Genomic DNA, 20,287 nt, shown 5'->3' on the forward strand with positions numbered 1-20,287 from the left:
TATAAGTATCATAGAGTTAAAACACTATTGTCTCCCTTTTTATATCGTCGCCCTAGTATTGGAGTGCCGTGTACTCCAAATTTTATTTTTTGAACTGGGTATGCAGTCTTATGTTTACGACGGTGCTCTTTTCAAATCTGTTATCCGTTTTTTTTTCTATCTTTTTTCGTTGCTAAGATATTCACGTATTGTTTTGACTCAAAAAGTTTCTAAAACACATCCTCTATGAAATGTCAACAAGAATATTTTCTTTTCACATCCAATAAATCTTTTTAAAATTTATATCACACCATCTTTCGTAAAATAATTTCAGATGAATCATCAAAATTAATTGTTTATAAGTTTCCCTTTTTTAATGTGACCACTTATAAAGTTTTATTACTAACAAATGAACTCTTAACTTGAAAACCATGTAACCCTCTGGTTTCTATGGCCTACAACTTTGAAATGACCAAAAAAATGATCAAACAATTAACTTTATTCATGAAAATCATTTCATCCCTCAACCGCAGCTTTTTAACTTTTGTATTTTATTGAAAAAAGCCATTATAATGTATTATCAATTTAAATTAATGAACACCTTTTATTTTTATGAACAATAGTTTCAAATTATTTACGTTCTCCAAAAAAAAGGACAAAATATGCGGCTTGCGACAACTTACTGTAGACCATCTTATTGAAGTAGTTAACTTATGAATATAATATACCTACACCCACCGAATATGGAAGTTAAAAGTTATCTTTTTTATATTCTTTGCCCTTTATTCTATATATCTATATCTACTCCTACAATATGCCAGGGGTGAAGTAATTTCCTTAAAAGGTTTCCTGATACATGCCTATGCGCTAAGGATTTAGTAATTCCACATACATATATAATATATAAATATATACTCCTCCATAATCCCTTCATTATTATACTACATACAAGTGCTGGCCAATTTCACCTCATATTATATATAAAAGCAGGGCTCACAGGGATTTCCACTTTAACAACCTTGTTTCCTAATAAGCACGTCCGCATCCCTGAGTGAAATTTTCATAGCCACAGACAAATTAAACTCAAGCTCATGTATGCTATATGATCCCTATACATATACACACACACACATTCATACGTACATTTCTTTGAAACCTTTTCTAGAAAAAAAAAAAAAACATAGTTGCAAATATAATATTAAGCTAGTCTTGTAATGCATATACTCAGGGTGAAAATTAACCACTGATATCCTTGCGTGAAATTTTTTAACTGTGTGTCTGTCTTTATCTCGAGCTGCAGCCTAAACTACTGAGCAATTTATTTCAAACTTGGTAGTTAAAAGTTTTTGGTGATTCCCTACAGGGAAAATTGAATTTTTTTTTATTGACACCAAAACTAACGGTACTTGCCATATGACTAAAATGGAAAAAGTTATTCTCAAAAAAAGTTCTAACGACTTTGATAAAAAAAAATACTACTGTGTCAAATAAAGTCCTACTTTTTAAATTACAAAAAATATTTTTTGAACCGTTATAAACGGTACCCGCCATAGAAACGTTTTCTTGATTTCTGACTTTCTCATAAACGACTTAGCCATTTTCAACGAAAATGTTTATATAAAAGAGTGTAAGTTAAATTAAAATTTTTGTTTATGAATGCTATAAGAAATTTTAACATTCAAACAACTTTTACCATAAGAGGATGTAAATGCGACTTGACGTGCATTTTATATTTTGTGCAACAGTACACGCATTTTTGTAATCAAAATCGCCAGTGCAGTTTTTTTTTTAAAGAAAAATGACTTGTTTTCCACCATTAATTTTCCCTCTAGACTCTAGAGCATCAACCATTGCTTGAAGCAAATAGCATTGTTATCTGGAGTTCGATATTTAACAAATAAGTACAATGCATTTATGATGTTCATATATGGGTGACCCAGCAGTTTGTACCACCCCCAATTTTTTTTTGCTCATTCGATTAAAAAAAAATGGATGAATATGATAACCCTGACTTTTCGCACTCGTGAAATTCACCTTTTGGCCACCATCTTGGATTTTAGTTTTTATTAACTATCTCGATTTCTGTTCATCCTAAGTAAAAGTTGGTTATTCAAAAACGTACACAATTAAATCCCGCGCCTTTTATGTTGAGAACACTATTTCAATATTCTGAATATTAAAAAAGTTACAAGCCAAAAAGTAAAAAAACAAAAAATAAGAAAATTTTTAAGTTTTGAGTAGTTTTTATCCAAATTATGAAAAAACCTTCAAAGATTGTTACAATCTCACAACTCTTTACAACTTTTTTTTATATATGAAGCTATAAAAACAAAGGTTATTAATACTTTTTTGTTAAAAAATACTCCGTTTTTACCAAATGAAGATACTTAAAAATAAAAAAATTGCACGTCTTGAATTTTCTCTTGAAAAAAAGGCTACAAAATACTAACTAAACATTTAAAATTCAATATTTGGTAAAGATACAAAGCATTTTTTAACAAAAAACCGTATTAATACTTTATAATTTTAGTATTTATAGCGATACAAAAAAGGTTGTATAGACTTATAGAGAATTTAAAGGTGAACAATCTTTTTTCTGAATAATTTCATAATTTTGATAAAAACTGTTAAAAACTAAAAAAATTTCTTTTTTTTATTATTTTGTTTTGTTTTTTTGGCTTGTAATTTCTTTAATATTCAGAATATCAAAAAAGTGTTCCCAAGATAAAAGACCCGAAATTAAATTATATACGGTTTTTGTGTAAACAACTTTTACCTAAAATGAACAGAAGACGAAATATTTAATAAAAACTAAAATCCAAAATGGCGGCCAAAAGGTAAATTTCACGAGTGCGAAAAAACAAGGGTTATGATATTCATATTCTTTCTCTTTTTTTGGGCGCTCAAAATATCTTCGAACGTATCAACATCATTAAAATCCTTAAAGAGTAAACTCAAAATTTAAAACCTTTTGTTCTCTTAGTTTTATTCCTTTACCTGTTATACCTACCTCTTGAAAATTAACATCTCCCAAATTAAGATATTGATAGATTTTGTGGACACTTCTTGGTCTCTATATAACAATTAACTCCCCCAAACCCATGTACTCCAATTAACACTTAAACATGTTGGAGTATAATTTTGCACTTGAGTGTGGTCTTCATTGTCTTAAAATTGTAGTAGATGCCAAGATGATGCAATGACATAGGTCGTTGTCGGCATTAACATCTGTTTGCCGGATCTATTGGTACCTACTTATATCAATTTAATCCCAAATCGATATAATCCCAATGGCCCTACCCATGTTGCCTTTATTGTTCAAGTTGCAAGTTCTTCTCCTCCAGAGTACATTTCAATCAACAAACGGGCCATGTAGAAATGTGTAGCAGCAAAATAAACCCTCAGGTTCAGCCCTTAAGTAAATTAGAGTGATTCCTTTTGTACGAGTATAATGTTCGTTTTTTTTTCTTTCAACAAAAATGACTAAAAATTTTAAATGTGTGTGTCTTGATCGTAAAATATGTTTATCGAATTTAATATCTGAACGAAAAACCAATTTTAAGTTTAAAATTTCCTGTTTTTTTTTTTTCTTTATTTCAGATCTTAAACGTGAAGCCACCATCTGCCACATGCTGAAACACCCACACATCGTCGAACTCCTAGAGACCTACAGCTCGGAGGGGATGCTTTACATGGTCTTTGAGTTGTAAGTACACGCTAATACTTTGGCCAATTTTATACAATTAAATTGAATTTTTTTCTAAGATTGAGCGTCTAACAAACCCGTAACGGTTTCATTTGATTTTCTCAGAATATCCTCGATGGTTGTTTTTTTTTTTTTTATTTAATTTATGCAGACTTTTCACATTTTCATAAGTGCTCCTTGTGACTCTTCCCGCGACATTGTAGAGATAGAAAAAGAAAAAAAAAAAAGTTACTCCAAGTTGTTGCTTGGAGAAAAGGAGGGAGTTGTTGGAAGAGACTAGGTATCAAAGCTTTGAAATTCAGTTTCTTCCGTTTTTGTGTGCTCAGTTCAGAGAAACATCCTTCCGAAAAATAAATTGGATTACAAGTTGCAAAAGTTATTACAACAACTCAAGCTCACCGAGTGCATAGTATTTAAGTTGTACTAGATGATGTATGTGAGTATTTTAATTTTGATGCCATTCTAGAGTGCTTCCGCTATATTCTGGTTTTTTTTTTTTATCCGTTATCCAAGTGAAATGCCTGGCGGAAGTTGAAAAAGAATGTGAATGAAAGGAAAAGCAGGGATATCCTTATAGAATTTAGTAATAGTATTTGTAGTATAGGTATAATGCCTTCGTCGTTAACGATATAGGAATGCATCTAATGTAGTAGATTGTAGATAGATAAATGCATATGTCTCCATTCGCAAAATTTCTTCATGCGGAAATTCGTCAACATATCTGTTAAAAGATAAGCAAGCGTTTAGAAACTTCTTTCATCAACCAAAAAGAGGCAATAGAATAGAAGTTTTAAATAAGTTTTTCTTTTTTTTTTTTTTTGGTAAAGTTGTGATGAAAGAGGATAAATGTCGACGTAAGAGTATAAAATTGCTTTTCGGTAAACGAAAATGTTATGAAACTGTTGTCATAATGTTTGGATTTCTTCAGTTATAAAAAATTTCAATGAGGCAATTAAAACTGTCGACACAATGTCAAAATTAATTCGTCGGTAAAGCATTTAAAAGTTCTTGTTTCAGAAAGTTAAACGTTAAAGAACTTTCTAGGAATCTTTTTTTTTTCAAGTGGGAGAGTACTGGAAAGTCACTTTGGTCAGGTACCTACTCAGGATCTAAAGTGGTCTTGTGTCCAGTTGCCTTTGCACTTGCCAAAACTTTACCGGAGAAGATCTGGCGCGTGGGCCTTGTAAGTTCCGAATTGTTCTTTTTTCGGGTTGTTTGCAAGAGAAATTTTTATTTTGAAGACTTCTGATTTCGGCTTTTTCGGTGAGAGTTGAAGAGTTGGTTACCATTTTACTAACGATTCCCACTAGATTTTTGTGTATGGTTTGGGAAAAGCAACAAGTGGGCTTATCTGGTTTGTAACTGTATCAGTGGCCATTAACATTTTGAATCTATCCATGGGGTAGCCATAAATATAAAAGGAATTCCGTTTAAAACCATAATTTATAAGTCAGCTAGTTAGTGGGCCCAATGTCGTACCTGGGCGAAACGCATGCACTGCCTATGACCACCAAAAAAAGTCGGAGAACTGAGAAAATAACTTTTTATGAAATTATGCTACTTCTTCTAAGCAAAAAAACAAAACACTTTCTGCATTTACATTTTTTATATCTTTTTTTCAAAACTGACCATAGGTAAAGTAGGGCATTATGGCATACCTAAGCACAAACTCAAATAACTTTACTGCGGACAACAATTTTTACTTCAATAATTTTTTTTATTTAAATTTCATAAAATCGTAACATAAATAAATTATTTAAGAATAAAAGTAAAAGCTTTTTAACAAAAAATAAATTAAATTAAAAATAGTCAAAAAAAAAACCATATTGCCCTATGTACGGGCAATATGGCGAACCCCATTTACATCGGAGCCCTTTACTTTTTTAACGTACATTCGGCATTTCTGAAATATAATTATAAATTTGTATCATAAAATTAAAGTTAAATTGAGGTTATTTTGAAATTAAAAAAAATTCAGACATTATGTAAGTTACTTTTGAAATTAGATACTTCATATGGGCATTATGGCGCAGTCGTGTATAATGTCGCGCCATAATGCCCTTATAGCATCTGCGCCATATTGCAAAATATACACATATTCACAAAACACCAAAAACCAAACACAATTCTTACTTCATTTAAAATATTATAAGATGTATAACAAAACCAAAACTGTACTCTGCATTGCACTCTTCACAACAAACACGTGAACTGTATACTTCCCGAGATACAAACAAACAAAAACAAAGCGATATTATATTATAACCCCGAACCGGTATTTTTTTTTTGTTTTCTTTTTTGTTTGGAACAAAAATAATAGCACTGACCTGCGATCGTCAGCCAGCACGTGTTCGACGAAGACAGAAGTTTCTGCGTTGGTTTTATTTAAAAATGAGTATTGGAAGTATGGTAGTTGAGAGGTGCGCCATAATGCCCGGTGCGCCATAGTGCCCGAAGTTCCTATATAAAAAAAAAAATTTTTTTGAAAAAAAAAAATCAAATATCGACTAATTTTTTGTAAAAATTTAGTAACTAGGCATTATTATCTTTTAATTAAGCCATCGTAACCTAAAAAATTGTTTAATTTAATATTTTTTACGAATTTTTAAAAAAATGTTACATGAGAGTAACGCTGGGTCCGAAAGGGTTAAGGAATAAAATTAATTTTTTAATTACTCTAAAAAAGGCACCCTTTTACCTTGATATTTGAATAAATTCCTTTTGGTCTTGGTAATCATACTCAAATTCATAATTTTTTTGGTTAATTATTAAATAAAAACCTGAAATAAAATAGAGTTTATTGAGGTAAAAGTTAACGAGTAAGCTCAGTTTTAGGTATACTGAGTCTAAGCATAGATTATAAAAACTTTTATGATGAAGCCTCATCAAATTTTTGTTTCACCGATGTTTTATTATAAATTTTTTTTATTAGATTTATTTCTATTTTTATAAGACTAAAATAAAAATAGGTACATTTATAGATGATGGGACTAAGTGGTAAAAAATTCCATAAGGATAAATAAGCCTACATGGATCTAGAATTAAAATAAAAACTAAATTGTGTTAAAACCATGACACAAAATACCTAACATTTTTTCCTCATTGACTGAACTATATCTTTTTATTCATATTCATCATTGACTTAATTGTAACTTTTCACGTACACAACTTATACTAACAAATAGATATTATGAAAAATTATTTATATAATCTGAATGAAGGCAATTTTTAATAACTGAGTTTTTTGCTTTCACTTCCATAATGGTTTTTTTTTGTGTCAAGCTCTAAATAATACACACTAAAAAAATAAAAATAAAAACCCTTATTAAAATCCTTTTTAATCCGATTTTCACAGAGAAAGAGATTTTTTTTGTTTTGTTAAATAAATAATTTAACTAGTATTAAAATATAGTTTATACTATAAGTTAATAGTGTACGAGTCAAAGGAGTTAAAGCAGATTCTAAATATAGATTCGAGAAGGTTTTTAATATCTAATAGCCTTATTCAATATTGTATGTTTTAAAAATGTTTAAAATCAAATCTTAGTTGAATTTCTTTTATTTTTGTTTTGGCCCAATTTTTTTTAGCAATTTAACACTGAAGTGAAAAAAATTTTTTGATTATTTTTACTGATTTTGTACTGATTATCAAAATTAAAAAAATACTTAAAATCTCTCGTATTTATAACCTATCCTATCTTGATCTTCACATCTTAGTTACCTTTTTTAACTCGTCTTGTATTTCGACCTAATAAGTTTGGTAGATAGAAAGAAACACAAAACAAAACCTTTCATTAACTAGTCTGTTTCGTTTCTGTTGAAACGTCTCATCTTGGTGATGTAGGTACTTTTTCAAAACCAAAAGTTTACTGAAAACAACTACGAGCATCTACGTAAAATCGTGAAATATTTTCCATTCCACAGTGAAGCATCTCGTGGATTATCCTTTGCTAAGACTAATGGACGAGAAAGAAAAAAATCATCAGCGTATGAATGTATGGCTTTTAGACGTTCTTTGAAGCTTATTGCACTCATTTTTGTTTTACCTACTCTGCCAGTTCAGGCTCTTTGTCCTTCATATAAAATTGTAGTTAATTTCAACATAAATGACATTTGACCACCATCCGAGTGATACCCTTCAACTATCCGGCTCATGAAGATGTCACATTTGGTTAAATCCCTTTTGGAAAGCATCATCAGAGAGAGAGAAACACACATTATGCGTTGCTTTTAAATTCACATTAAATAGTAATCCCATCCACCCTCAAAACACTCTCATAATGATGTCCTTTTTTTTTTTTCGTTGATGTTGTTTTTGTTTTGTATATGATGCAGGACAGACAACAATATTAAATATTGAATAAATCGATTTACAGACGTAATTTGCCATCCTATTGTATATCGTTAATGAAATCAAAAGAGTTTAAAACCTGCAAAATGTTAAGCGGCCTTTAATTAAATATTCACGATAGAATAAATAAATATTCGATTTTCTTTATAATAATGCCATTTTAATTAATAGCTTATCGGTGTGTATAAACTCATGTTTGGGAGACATCACAGGCAGGAGTAGGTATCCCAGGGATCATTATCAATGTAAACACAGTCGGTGTTAAAAATACACACTTAAAATATTAAAATAAAAAAAAAAAATGTGTTTTTGTTGATATTTTTCATTAAATGTTTTTGTTTGAAGTTATAAAACTTTTTTAAGTAGCAGGCTGACACCTACAATTATTATTGGAGGAAGCTGTTGATTTAAAAAATATTAATAATTGAGACTCATTATGACGCTTTGTTTATAAAACGTCAATCAAATACATGTTTCAATATAAAAACAAAATATTGCTCTTGTTAGTGTGATAAATAAGGTTAAGGCTTAAGAGTAAACTTTAAGAACTGACGAATGACAGTCAAAACAACAAAATTTTACCCAAAACTTGTAAAATACATAATTGGTACCTCGCAGTCGAACCCAATGAATCGCAGTCAAAATTAGTAAAACGTATCAAATCCAGTAAATCACAATAACATTTGATATTAGTGTCACTTGAAACTTAAATATCGTAATGAAAACTAGTAAATCGCTACCGAAATTAGTGAATCGCAGCCGAAACTAGTGAATCGCACCCGAAACTAGTGAATCGCAGCCGAAATTAGTGAGTGGCATCTGAAACTGGAAAATCGCAGCCGAAACTTGTAAATCGCAACCGAAACAGATACAAGTGTCGCTCCGAGATAAAATATCTTACTCCAAACTAGTAAATCGCAGCCGAAAGTAGTAAACCGTCGCAAATACTAGTAAATCACAATCTAACCGAAACAAGTATTTCTCGCGGCTAAACAAAATAACAATCACATTTGATACTAGTATCGTTCGAAACTGAAATATCGTAATGAAAACTTGTAAATCGCATCCGAAATTAGTGAATCGCAGCCGAAATTAGTAAAAAGTAGTTGAAACTAGTAAACCGTCGCAAAAACTATAGTAAATCATAATCATACCGAAACAAGAACCGCTCGAGGCTAAAAAATCGTGCTTGAAACTAGTAAAGCGCTGTCAAAATTAGTAAATCGCTTGCGAAACTCGCAAATCGCAGGTGAAACTAGTAAATCACAACCGAGACTAAGCATTGCTCGAAACTCAAACATTGTATCCATCCTCTCCCATAACTCCCCTATGTAGGATATCTTAAAATGCATGTTCGACTACTAGAGTTGGCCAACATTTGGTGCCATCACCCTATATTCGATTAAAAATTGTACTTACATAGATGCGCACTTCAATGCCGCATAAGCTTGAGCTAGAGTATGGCCTCTGTCTTCATACAAGTCCATTGCTTCATACAAGCCTGTTGATTGTTAACCCTAATGTTTTGTTTGGAAATAATAGTGATTAAAAAAAAAACCTCATTGTGGTTAAAACCCACAAAAATAAATTCAAAATTTGAATTTATTCAAAATCATTGTAATGAAAAACATAATTATTCAATTCAGGTTGTACAATAATGCTTACCAATAAATTTTAAACAATTTGCACTAAAAGAGCAAAAACGTGAAACCCAGTCATCCATATTATTTTCGTTTTTCCGTTTTACCTGTGCTACTTTATACAAACTGCCAAAACAGCAACAACAAATAAAAACAACCTTAACTACAAACTTTTATAGTCATCAAAAATTCCTAACAAAAGTGTCAAAAACAAATTAAAAAAAATAGAAAAATAAAGCAAAAACAAAATATTATCGACGGATATGGAAGCGGTCTGTTGAAACATAAAACCTACCCAAACATTGTAAGGACTCGAGTATTGAGGATGTGTCCTTCTGTTTACAGCTGCCACTCGTGCAAAATTAACTTTCCATCATTTATATTCATCAAAGTTTTGAGAAAAAAAAAAAAAATAAAAATCAAAAAAATGGTAAAACTTCGCAAAGGATATTCATTGCATTCAGTTTTTTTTTGTTGCTTCAACATAAAAAAAACTTTTTGTATTTCATATTTTTTTCTAATTTAAGAAAAAAAAACTGCATTAAATATTCTGTTTAACAAATAAACTGATTTGTTTACTTTTTTTCTTTCATTTTCAGTATGGAAGGATCTGATTTATGTTTTGAGGTTGTTCGCAGAGCGGTAGCAGGATTTGTGTATAGCGAAGCAGTAGCTTGGTAAGTGCAACTTCAATTTTCATTTTCATTTTCATTAATATCATCTAACAAATAATGAAAATGCATGTTTAGTCATTATATGCGCCAAATACTTGAGGCACTTCGATATTGCCACGAAAATGATATATTGCATCGGGATGTAAGGCCAGCTTGTGCCCTTCTAGCTACCGCAGACAACTCGGCTCCAGTCAAATTGGGTGGATTCGGTTCGGCCATACAGCTGCCTGGAGGCAGAGATACTATAGAAACTCATGGTGAGTATAATTTGTGTTAATAGCTGCTGCTCGTTCACATATACAACACTTTGTGTGTGAGAGCTTAAACATAAATTGCGTTTGAGTGTTGCTTCAGTGAATGTTCAATCATTTTTAATGATAACAATTTAATTTCAAGTTTTATTATTGTGTGTGTTTTTCTTTATTGTTTCTATGTGTGGCGCCTGCACTAGTCTTCAAGTATTTTTTTTTTATTTTTCAAAAACTATGTGATATCCCTATAATACCTTCAATTGAGAGTGTTGACAAATAAATTTTTGACAATTACTGTGGAATTGAAAACGAGAGTTAAGTGCTATTAATATGTATTAAATGTAAAATTGGATTTTATTGGTCATAAGGATACGGACAGAATCAATATGAGAACAGGGTTGAACTTAAGTTTATATCTGTTTTGGGGTTTTGGTTGGTACCTACTACGAGGGAAAATGGACTCAGTTTCAAGATTCTTAGATTAATGTTTCGTCTAAATGTTTAAATATTTTAAGGTTCTAAAAAAGATGAGCCTTCACTAATACCACATTTCCCCCTTCTATATATTTAATTTTTTTGATTTTGAATTTTTCAATAAAACTTTACTACCCTTTACTAAACTGAGCATTTAACTGGTGGACCAACAAGTTAAGTCTTCATTCCAGCTTATAATTGTGTAGATCTTCAAAACCTTTGACATCGAAGAATTCTGTTTTCCTTTTTTTGTCTGAAAATGACCCGTTTGATTGATTCTTTCAACAACTTGGTCACAACTTTAGAAGATGTAAATGCAAGTCTGATGTCTGAAACTTAAGTTTAAATGATCAAAAATATAGCGCATCACAAATAGGTAATCAAATTTAAAGCTCACATAAATATTTAACTATTTTACCATACCAACAACTATTAAATTAGCTTTAAATTGGTTATAGTGGTACCTACTGTGAAATAAAAAGAATTCAGTTAAATATTTAAGTGAGCCTTAAATTTGATTATTGGTAACCCCAAAAGTAAACAAAAAGTGAAATGAACTTTTCGACTTGTAATGAAAATGCAAAACAAATTTAAAAAAGGAATATGTAAGACCAAGTTATAGTTGGGCAAAGTAATCGAAAAAGGAATTGTATCTATGCATTGCATAGATACAATGAGAGAAAATATGCATTGAAAAAAAAATATTTATTGCAACTGAAAAATATTTGCATTGAAAAAAAATATTTAGGTATTGCAACTAAAAATATTTTGCATTAAAAAAAATTATTGCAAGTGAAAAAAATTTGCATTGAAAATAAAATTTTTATTGCAAATTAAAATATTTTGCACTGAAATAAAAATGTTATTGCAAATAAAAAAATTTCTGCATTGAAAAAAGAAATCAATGCAAAATGTGTGCATTAAATATTTTTTTTTAACCTTCGAATTTCTTACTTTTAACTTTTTGATCTTATATTGTCTTCAATATTATAGTTGAAAAAGTTTATGTAAGGTGAAATAGCCAAAATTTTAAAAAATTCGACAAGTATTAAAAAATATACATATTTAATGCATACATTTTTCATTGATTTTTTTTTTCAATGGAGACATTTTTTTATTTGCAATAAAAATTTTATTTTCAATGCAAATTTTTTTTAATGCAAATTAAAAAATAAATGCAATAAATTTTTTTTTTTTCAATGCATTTTTTTTATTTGCAATAAAAATGTTATTTTTAATTTCAAATTATTTTTTTTAAATTGATATTTTTTACAACCCTGACTGCAATTGAGATTTGAGAGCTCTGTAGCTCTTTCCCTGCAAGAGATATAGTCATATAAAAAAAATGGGCACAAGGCACAACCCAACTAAGAGTTTTATTTAATAGATTCATAACCATTTTCTGTAGGTACAGAAATTGTAATTAAGATAAAAATTTGACATTAGGAGCTTCAACTCATTTTCAGACCACTGAAAACGCCTTAAATATCCACAATTTCTCACAGCTTCGCTTTTGTAGACAAACAACATATTCAGCATTTTGCAAAAAAAATTACCACTTTGCAAATCAAATTCAACCTCTTAAGGAGTTATATCTAGTTGTAAGTGCAAAAAAAACCTTCTTTTTTGTGGATTTTTTGTAAAGAGGCATTTAATTATATTAACCTAAAGAATACATATCCCTATAGCAAATTTAATGTATAAAAAGAATTCGCTGTGTATTTAAAAAAAAATATTGGGTTCCGTTATTTTTGTAGTAGATCTCCTAGACAACCTCCAAAAAAAAATGTGTCTGGCGTTGAGCACGATTACTCCGGAACGGCTGGACCGATCGGCTTGAAATTTTTACTGAATTTTCTTTGATACTTTTGTCAGGTAATGAACGAAGGAAAAAGGTTTTTGACAATAATTGGATTTTGTATGCCATTTTAAAGTGTAAATTTTCGTGAAAAAAACGATTTTTGTCTTTGAGAAGCCGCCATTTTGTCAAAAATCAAAATTTTGACTATTCCTTCGTTCATTACCTGCATTTGTCTATCCTGGAAATGAATATTTTGAATTTTTCAATTTTGGGTGATTTGTATCAGAGATATCTTGCTCACCGCCAGACAGCTTTTTTTGGAGGTCGTCTAAGAGATCTACTACAAAAATAACGGAACCCAATATTTTTCTAAATACACAGCGAATTATTTTTATACATTAAATTTGCTATATGTACATGTATTCTTTATGTTTGTATAATGAAATGCCTCTTCACAAAAAATCCGCAAAAAAGAACGTTTTTTTGCACTTACAGCTAGATATAACCCCTTAAAATTTAAAAAATCTGAAAAAATTGTATAATGGCTGATTTCTAACTGAAGGTGTACGGAGGCTATTCAAATAAGAGATAGGCTCTCGTTGTTTTCAAGTTGAACGATTTGAATCGATTGAGTCCAAAAATTCTAAGATTTTTTGCAATGTATTTGTTCGGTGTGACGGAAGAGTAAAACAACTCAGTCAACCGAGAATATTTTATTTCTCTAAAACTTCAAGGAAATTTAGGAATACAATAAACCGAAAACCTTGACTGCATTATAATTTCAAGCATTTGCTTAAAGACTTATGTCAACCGGTTTCCATTTAAAAGATGTTCTATGTCTAATTAAAGTCAACTCTTTTAAACTAATTTGTGACACCGAGGTGAGTTATTTCTTGCTTTATCCGTTCTCCTCTACAAGAAATGTTTAAATTTTGCAAAGTTAAAGCACTCTTTTTTTCTATAAATTAGGTAACACGTGGTAGTCTGCTTTAAATCCCTCAGAAATAACTGTCTCACATTTTATTCCTGATGATTCTCAAAACAAAATAAGTTAATACCATAAAGTAACTGCAGTTGCTTTTGAATTCTTTTATTTTAAATTAAATTGAAAAAAAAAGTAAATCTTTTTCTATTTTCTTGAATGTGAGGAAAGTGACTTAAAAAAAAAGGTTCGTCTATCTTTTTTTTTTCAAAACAAAAAAAAAAAGAATCTCTATTTTGCGTTCTGAAAACACCTGACTCCTCTGCTATACCGGCGCGGCGCGACCGTTGCGTTGAAACCATCCAGCATCAGCTTTAAAAGACTGAAACACAATGAAAAGTTTTTTTAAACAAGAGGGGAACGAAGCGTAACCAAACCATTTACTTTATTATCCTTTACGAAATGTTATTTCAACGCAAGGCACCTCCACCACACCTCCTATTCTTCTTCTGATGGCTGACTTCGTACCCTCAACTTTCCACCCTGTACCCCATTCCACCCCTTTTAAAAAGAAGCTATAGCAACCCTTTTTTTTTATTATATTTTTCCTTTCTGATGTTTTGCGCGCTGAAATGTAAAAGCCTTAAGCCTCGTCATCGCCTGTCCTACGTACACTACGTATATTCTCTTCTTTCGTCTCCTGTGCTGCGCCTGCATAATATGTTCTTGAATCGCAAAAATGTCATTAAATAACGGGGTATACGTTATAACACTGTTGCCTTTCTCATACTTTATGTGACACGATGACTAAACTGCAAAAAAAAAAGTGATAACCGGAAAAAGAATGGTTTCCCCGCTGGCAAATGGTGACGACGACTACGACGATATGATGTTGGCTCTGAACACAATGAGATGCTCCTTACAAAAGCATAAACTATAGTGAAAGAGACTTTCTTTTTATGACAAAATACAAAAAAAAAAAAAGTTCTCTCATCTAAGTATATCTTTACATTAATTAAGTTTTTCTTGTGAATTTGCTAAATATTTTATCACTCTTCTTTCTGTTTGTGTGGGTATTCTATCGTGACGGGGAGTTTGTTATATTATATCCACAGTTACATTGTATTGTGTTTTTTTTTTACAGTGAAATGAGCTTACAAATTAAAGAAAGCTGTGTACAATCAAAAACATGGTGTTTATTGTTGAAATTAAATTTGTCTATGGGGTACCTCTCTCCATTCTCCACCTAGCAGTTATTATATCCTTCATCACTCAAATCTTGTGTAATTAAATTTTTAAAATCTGTCAACCACTAAAAATGCATTTAAAGTGTCTTGAGATAATTTGTTGCAAAAATTAGTGCAGTAACTTGTTTCTTCTGTTCCGACAAAGCATGAGCGACCTACTTACTGAGAAACACATACTTAGCTCTAATACTATTCTATCTGCTTAAGAAATATCCGAACGAACGAAAGGTTCTTAATGACTGACAGTGAGCTGATGGTTTATCTCACCGAGAACTGGAATAAATCTCACATCCGTTTGGAGAAAGTAAGATCATTGCTCTTGATATTTGACAGATTTTGGCATTAAGCTATCTTGTTGAAAATGCGCGTATTTGATATCAGTGACCCATATGCAATCATGGGCTTAGAAGGTTCCTTTCGGACTGTTGAATACAAGTCTTATTGGATTTAAATCTAAAACTTACAAAATCAATGTTGGTGTCCCGCAAGGCTCTGTCTTGTTTCCCCTTTTATTTTTTCTCCCTGTTCCTTTTAATCCAGTAAATTTTGTCGCCGAAGGCAGCACCCTTAGCTTTTCATGTTCCTTTTCCCTTTTCTTCGGATTTCGAACTTCAACGATTAAAAATGATAAGCTGATTTAATTCTGGGGTCGAATTACGGCACACGATTACGATCATACGTTAACGTTTTGACTAATTTCTGTCTCTATTTAATTATTAGAAAACGATAGGGACACATAGCAACCATTCGTTAACGAACGTATGCCGTAATTCGACCCCTGATCTTAACAGCTTTGTTCGATGTTGAACTCTCTAAAGTTTAATGTTACCAAAGTTGAATGGCTGTTTTTTGTCGGTAAAGTAAAACGAACCCGCATTACCACTTTCGATGATCGTGTCTTAAATTTGCAGCAAGTTAAAGACCTACAAATGAGCGACGAGTCCGAACAGACTACAGACTACTGGCAAAAGCCAGTACCATTGAAAAAAATGTTTTTTTTATTATTAGAAGTTGGAATCTGGGATTCGAACCCAGACCTTTGATGTCAAAGTCTATCGCATTACCCATTGCATCACTGGGTACTATTATGAACTATTAGTTGGGCAAATTCCCTTTACTACTCCTGTGCGCCATCCTGTACGGGTCCTTGAGATGTATGTCAGCTGCCTACAGCTCTTCAGAAATTTCTCCGATTCTTCCTCGAATGTTCTTCGCCATGTGCTTCTTGGCCTTCCGACTCTTTTGCTTTCATTCCAATTTTTCGGCACATCGTCTCTATCGAACACTTAAGAGACTAAAACTTCGGCTAATTGTCAATTTAGTTAGAAGTAGAAGTAGTGCTACCTGAGTTGCAGAAATCCACAACTCTTTCGCCGTTATCAGTGCAATTGCTGACTCTAGTATATTTAACTTGATTTCTGATATATTTAACAAATTTTTAGGTATATTTAACTATATTATGGTCAAACATACCAGAATAAAGGTTATCGTTGGATTTTATGAATCTAAGGCCTCTATTCTGTGAGCAATTTCCTTGCAAAATTATGGTATCACAACGGACAAATAAGTGGTCTAAGTGTGTCAGTCGTTTTCCTGACAGCCATTTCTACCTAACCTAAGACATTACTGTTGTCAAATATCAATACGATATTTGATATTTATCAACATAATTAATGAATCGGTATTACCGTGATCGACTATCAAAATTTTTGGTAAATTGTGTCTTTGCTAAAAATTTGAGATCTATTGTGAATAGTTCTTTTAATAAACTCGGTATTATAGATGTCAAAAATTTTGCTATGTATCAAATTTTCCATCAATTACAAATTTCTTCCTGATAGATTTTTCTCATATTTTTTTACTAAAAAAACCTCATTGTTGAACATTTTTAGTCAAATAAAATAAGTTTTGTGAAATAAATGGTTCTATTTTATTTTCAAGTGTCAGTGAATAATGTCATCCATAGAATTATTATTTGAAGAGAGCCATTATAAGAAGAAAAATACGCGATGCTTCAAATCCATTGGACTCACGAGAAATATGTGAGTGGTTTTTAATAACAATCCGCAAGTTAAAAACCCAAGACCAACAACGACGACGAAACGTCAAAACAAAAATTGCACCTATTCACAATTGTATTTTGATCATTGTTCACAATAGAGAAAAACTTATCAATGGACAACCGTAATACCAAAATGTATATCAATTGATAAGTTAATCGTTTATTTATCAATTGATATTTGACAACCTTTATAGGGGCCTAAGTCATAAATTCTAATCTTAGATAGGTCGAACATAACTCTAAGGTTTTACTTAGTTTATTCTAAGTTTCTAAAAAATATTTATGTTCATCCTAGCAACGATTTACTTTCATGCGAGAAATCGCTGAGAACTTCAAATTAAAATGTCAAACGACACAAACGTCAGTTTATTTGAATTGTTTTTGAGCAATTTGCCGGAAATAATTCAACAAATTTATTGTTTTGGCAATTTTAATTGCAGAAAAAAGTGTAAAATAGTGAAAGTGGCAATAAAAGTGTATTTAATTTAATAAAAAAAAATATTTATTTGACAGAATTTGTTTTGTAAATATTTTTGTTTGTCAAAAGTTAAAATGACCAATATAAAAACAAAAAGTGAACAGTGTTTCAAAAATGTGTGTTGTAAATTTTACCATCGGTAAATGGTTAATGCTAATGAATGTGAGTAAATTTATATTAAATTGATAATTTATTTCCTTTTTTATCACATGCATACATTTTTCAAGCCGCGTTCATTCTGTTTTGGTCAATAAAATACTGTAAGTAAAACATAAAATCCTTAAGTTCTACTATTTCTTCCACCTAAGTTATGTCAAACTTAGAGCAATTTACGACACAATTTTAAGTTAGTGCAAACCACTATGTAGAATTTAAGGGTTTATGTTTCACATAAATATTTAAGACTCGTTTCAGCAAATGGGCCTAAGTTTCATAGCTTTTACAACCATTTAGGCCCATTTGCTGAAACGAAACTTAAATATTTAAGTGAATCGTAAGGCCCTAAGTTCTACATTGCGATTTGCACGAACTTCAAACTAGGTCATAAATTCCTCTAAGTTAAACATAACTTAGGGGGAAGAAATAGTAGATCATAAGTAGTTTACGTTCTACTTAAGCATATTTATTAGAGAAAAAAGAGAGAATATAGCTCAAAAAATGATGCGTTGGTACCAAAATGGACAAAAATTAAGTATAGCAATATGAGTTGACTTACTTTTATAAATCCTAACCATCTGCAAACGCAAAAAATTCTCTGAAAAATTTTTTGAGAGAATGTTCACCCTTTTGTTGTTTTTTTTCAACACTTATTTTGACACACACATACGTTCACAAAACACAAACACATTCACTAAAATTATTCCATTTATTAATTAAAACGCAAATTTTATTAGACTTTCACTATTTATAGCTTTTTCCATTAATTTAAAGGTATTCTTAACAATTTTTTTGCTAAAATTTCTCAAAAACAAATAAAAACTAACTGACGTTTTTATCGATTTGACAAATTAATTTGAAGTTCTCAGCAATTTCTCGCATGAAAGTAAATCATTGCTAGGTTGAACATACAAATTTTTTAGGCCCATTTGCTGAAACGGAACTTAAATCTTTATGTGAAACATAAACCCTTAAGTTCTACATAGTCGTTTGCACGAACTTTAACTCGTGTCATAAATTCTTCTAAGTTTAACATAACTTAGGGGCAAGAAATAGTAGAACATAAGAGTTTTATGATCTACAAAAGAAATTTTTATTGAGCAAAAAGCCATAACATCCCTTAAAAATGATGTTGTCTATAAAATTAACATCAGTAATTAATTAAAGAATGGTCAACTCACTTTTATACGTTAACCATGATACAATTGGTCGCTTAAATGTTTACAAAAGTATTTGTCAATTTTTTTTCATATATTTGTCAATTTTCTGTCACTTAATTGTGACACACAAACACATTTGTAAAAATTTTCCATCACATGAATAATTTTTTTTATCAAATCAAACACACATTTTTTATCAGTTTCACTATATTTAATTAATTTTTGCAATAAAAAACCACAAAACAACAAAATTATTAAAAAATTTCAGCTTAATTGCTCAAAAAAAAATAAAATTAACTGACATATATATTGATTTGACATTCGAATTTGAAGTTCTCAGCGATTTCTCGCATGAAAGTAAAACATTGCTAGGTTAAACATAAATTTTTTTTAACAACTTAGAATAAACTAAGTAAAACACAAGGACTATGTTCGACCTAGCTATGAATCAAATTTATGACTCGTATGAGCAAATGGGCCTTAGAAACTTAGAATAAACTAAGTAAATCATAAGAGCTATGTTCGGCCTAGCTAAGATCAAAATTTATGACTAGTTTCAGCAAATGGGCCTTAATAGCACAAAAATGTTCTCCATCGAAGAAATTCCGACACAAATCTAGACACAATATGATTTTCTTGAATAACAGGATCAGGACATTCATGCACTGAGGGAAAAGCCACCATAAAACAACGTGCAATCAATGAAAACCACATTGATTTTTATTTGTCTATTTTTATAAGTGGTTTAGTCTTAGAGAAAGTTCTCAAAATAGAACGAGAAAGAGGTGTTATAATGTCGCTATCTTTAAAGTATTTTATTAAAGGTTAAACAAAATATACTTACGACGAAAATAAAAACTATGGTCTTTTGACATACATATTTAGGAAATTAACTATTCATATATGTAAACTTCTAACTTGTCGAAACAAAGTTGAAACAAAGTATCTTTTATTTTCCCACCCTACTGCCTAGGTATATTTAATTCTTTCACGTTTTTCTTTATTTTTCTTGTCTGTGTTATTTTTATTATTTCATAAAAAAATATTATTCCTAATGTCCTGGGACAAAACAAAAAAAAAAAAAAACATGCAAAAAACAAATTTTCTAAATTAAAGAAACAAAAAGGAAATACACTCAAAGTAAAAAAAAAACTTAAAAGAATAAAACATATTTCTTTTTTTTTTTCTTTTTCTTCGTCGTCGTTCACCCTTGTCGTCTTTGTCGTCGGTCGTTTAAAATGTTTCACATAACGACTTAAAAAAACACACACACAAATACAGAATTAGATATGGATGTCAAATGCATGATAATGACACCTCGAGGAAAGCTTTATTTAAAAACTGACGAGGAGGGTAAGCGCAGTACTTTTGCCTCCCCCCACACCC

At 30.7% G+C, this 20,287-nt stretch overlaps 1 protein-coding gene across 3 annotated transcripts in view; it reads left to right on the forward strand.

Moving 5' to 3' along the window:
- The window catches only part of LOC129913354 (peripheral plasma membrane protein CASK), a 426,424-nt gene that overhangs the window by 47,377 nt on the left and 358,760 nt on the right, over nt 1-20,287 (forward strand). For all 3 annotated transcript variants that reach the window (XM_055991975.1, XM_055991976.1, XM_055991977.1), the window contains exons 4-7: nt 3,580-3,685; nt 10,276-10,353; nt 10,426-10,607; nt 20,183-20,254. In XM_055991975.1, coding sequence (XP_055847950.1) covers nt 3,580-3,685; nt 10,276-10,353; nt 10,426-10,607; nt 20,183-20,254 — 438 coding nt within the window. The remainder of the gene's footprint in view (nt 1-3,579; nt 3,686-10,275; nt 10,354-10,425; nt 10,608-20,182; nt 20,255-20,287) is intronic.

The sequence above is a fragment of the Episyrphus balteatus genome, chromosome 3 (genome assembly GCF_945859705.1).
Source record: "Episyrphus balteatus chromosome 3, idEpiBalt1.1, whole genome shotgun sequence".
NCBI classification, from domain to species: domain Eukaryota; kingdom Metazoa; phylum Arthropoda; class Insecta; order Diptera; family Syrphidae; genus Episyrphus; species Episyrphus balteatus.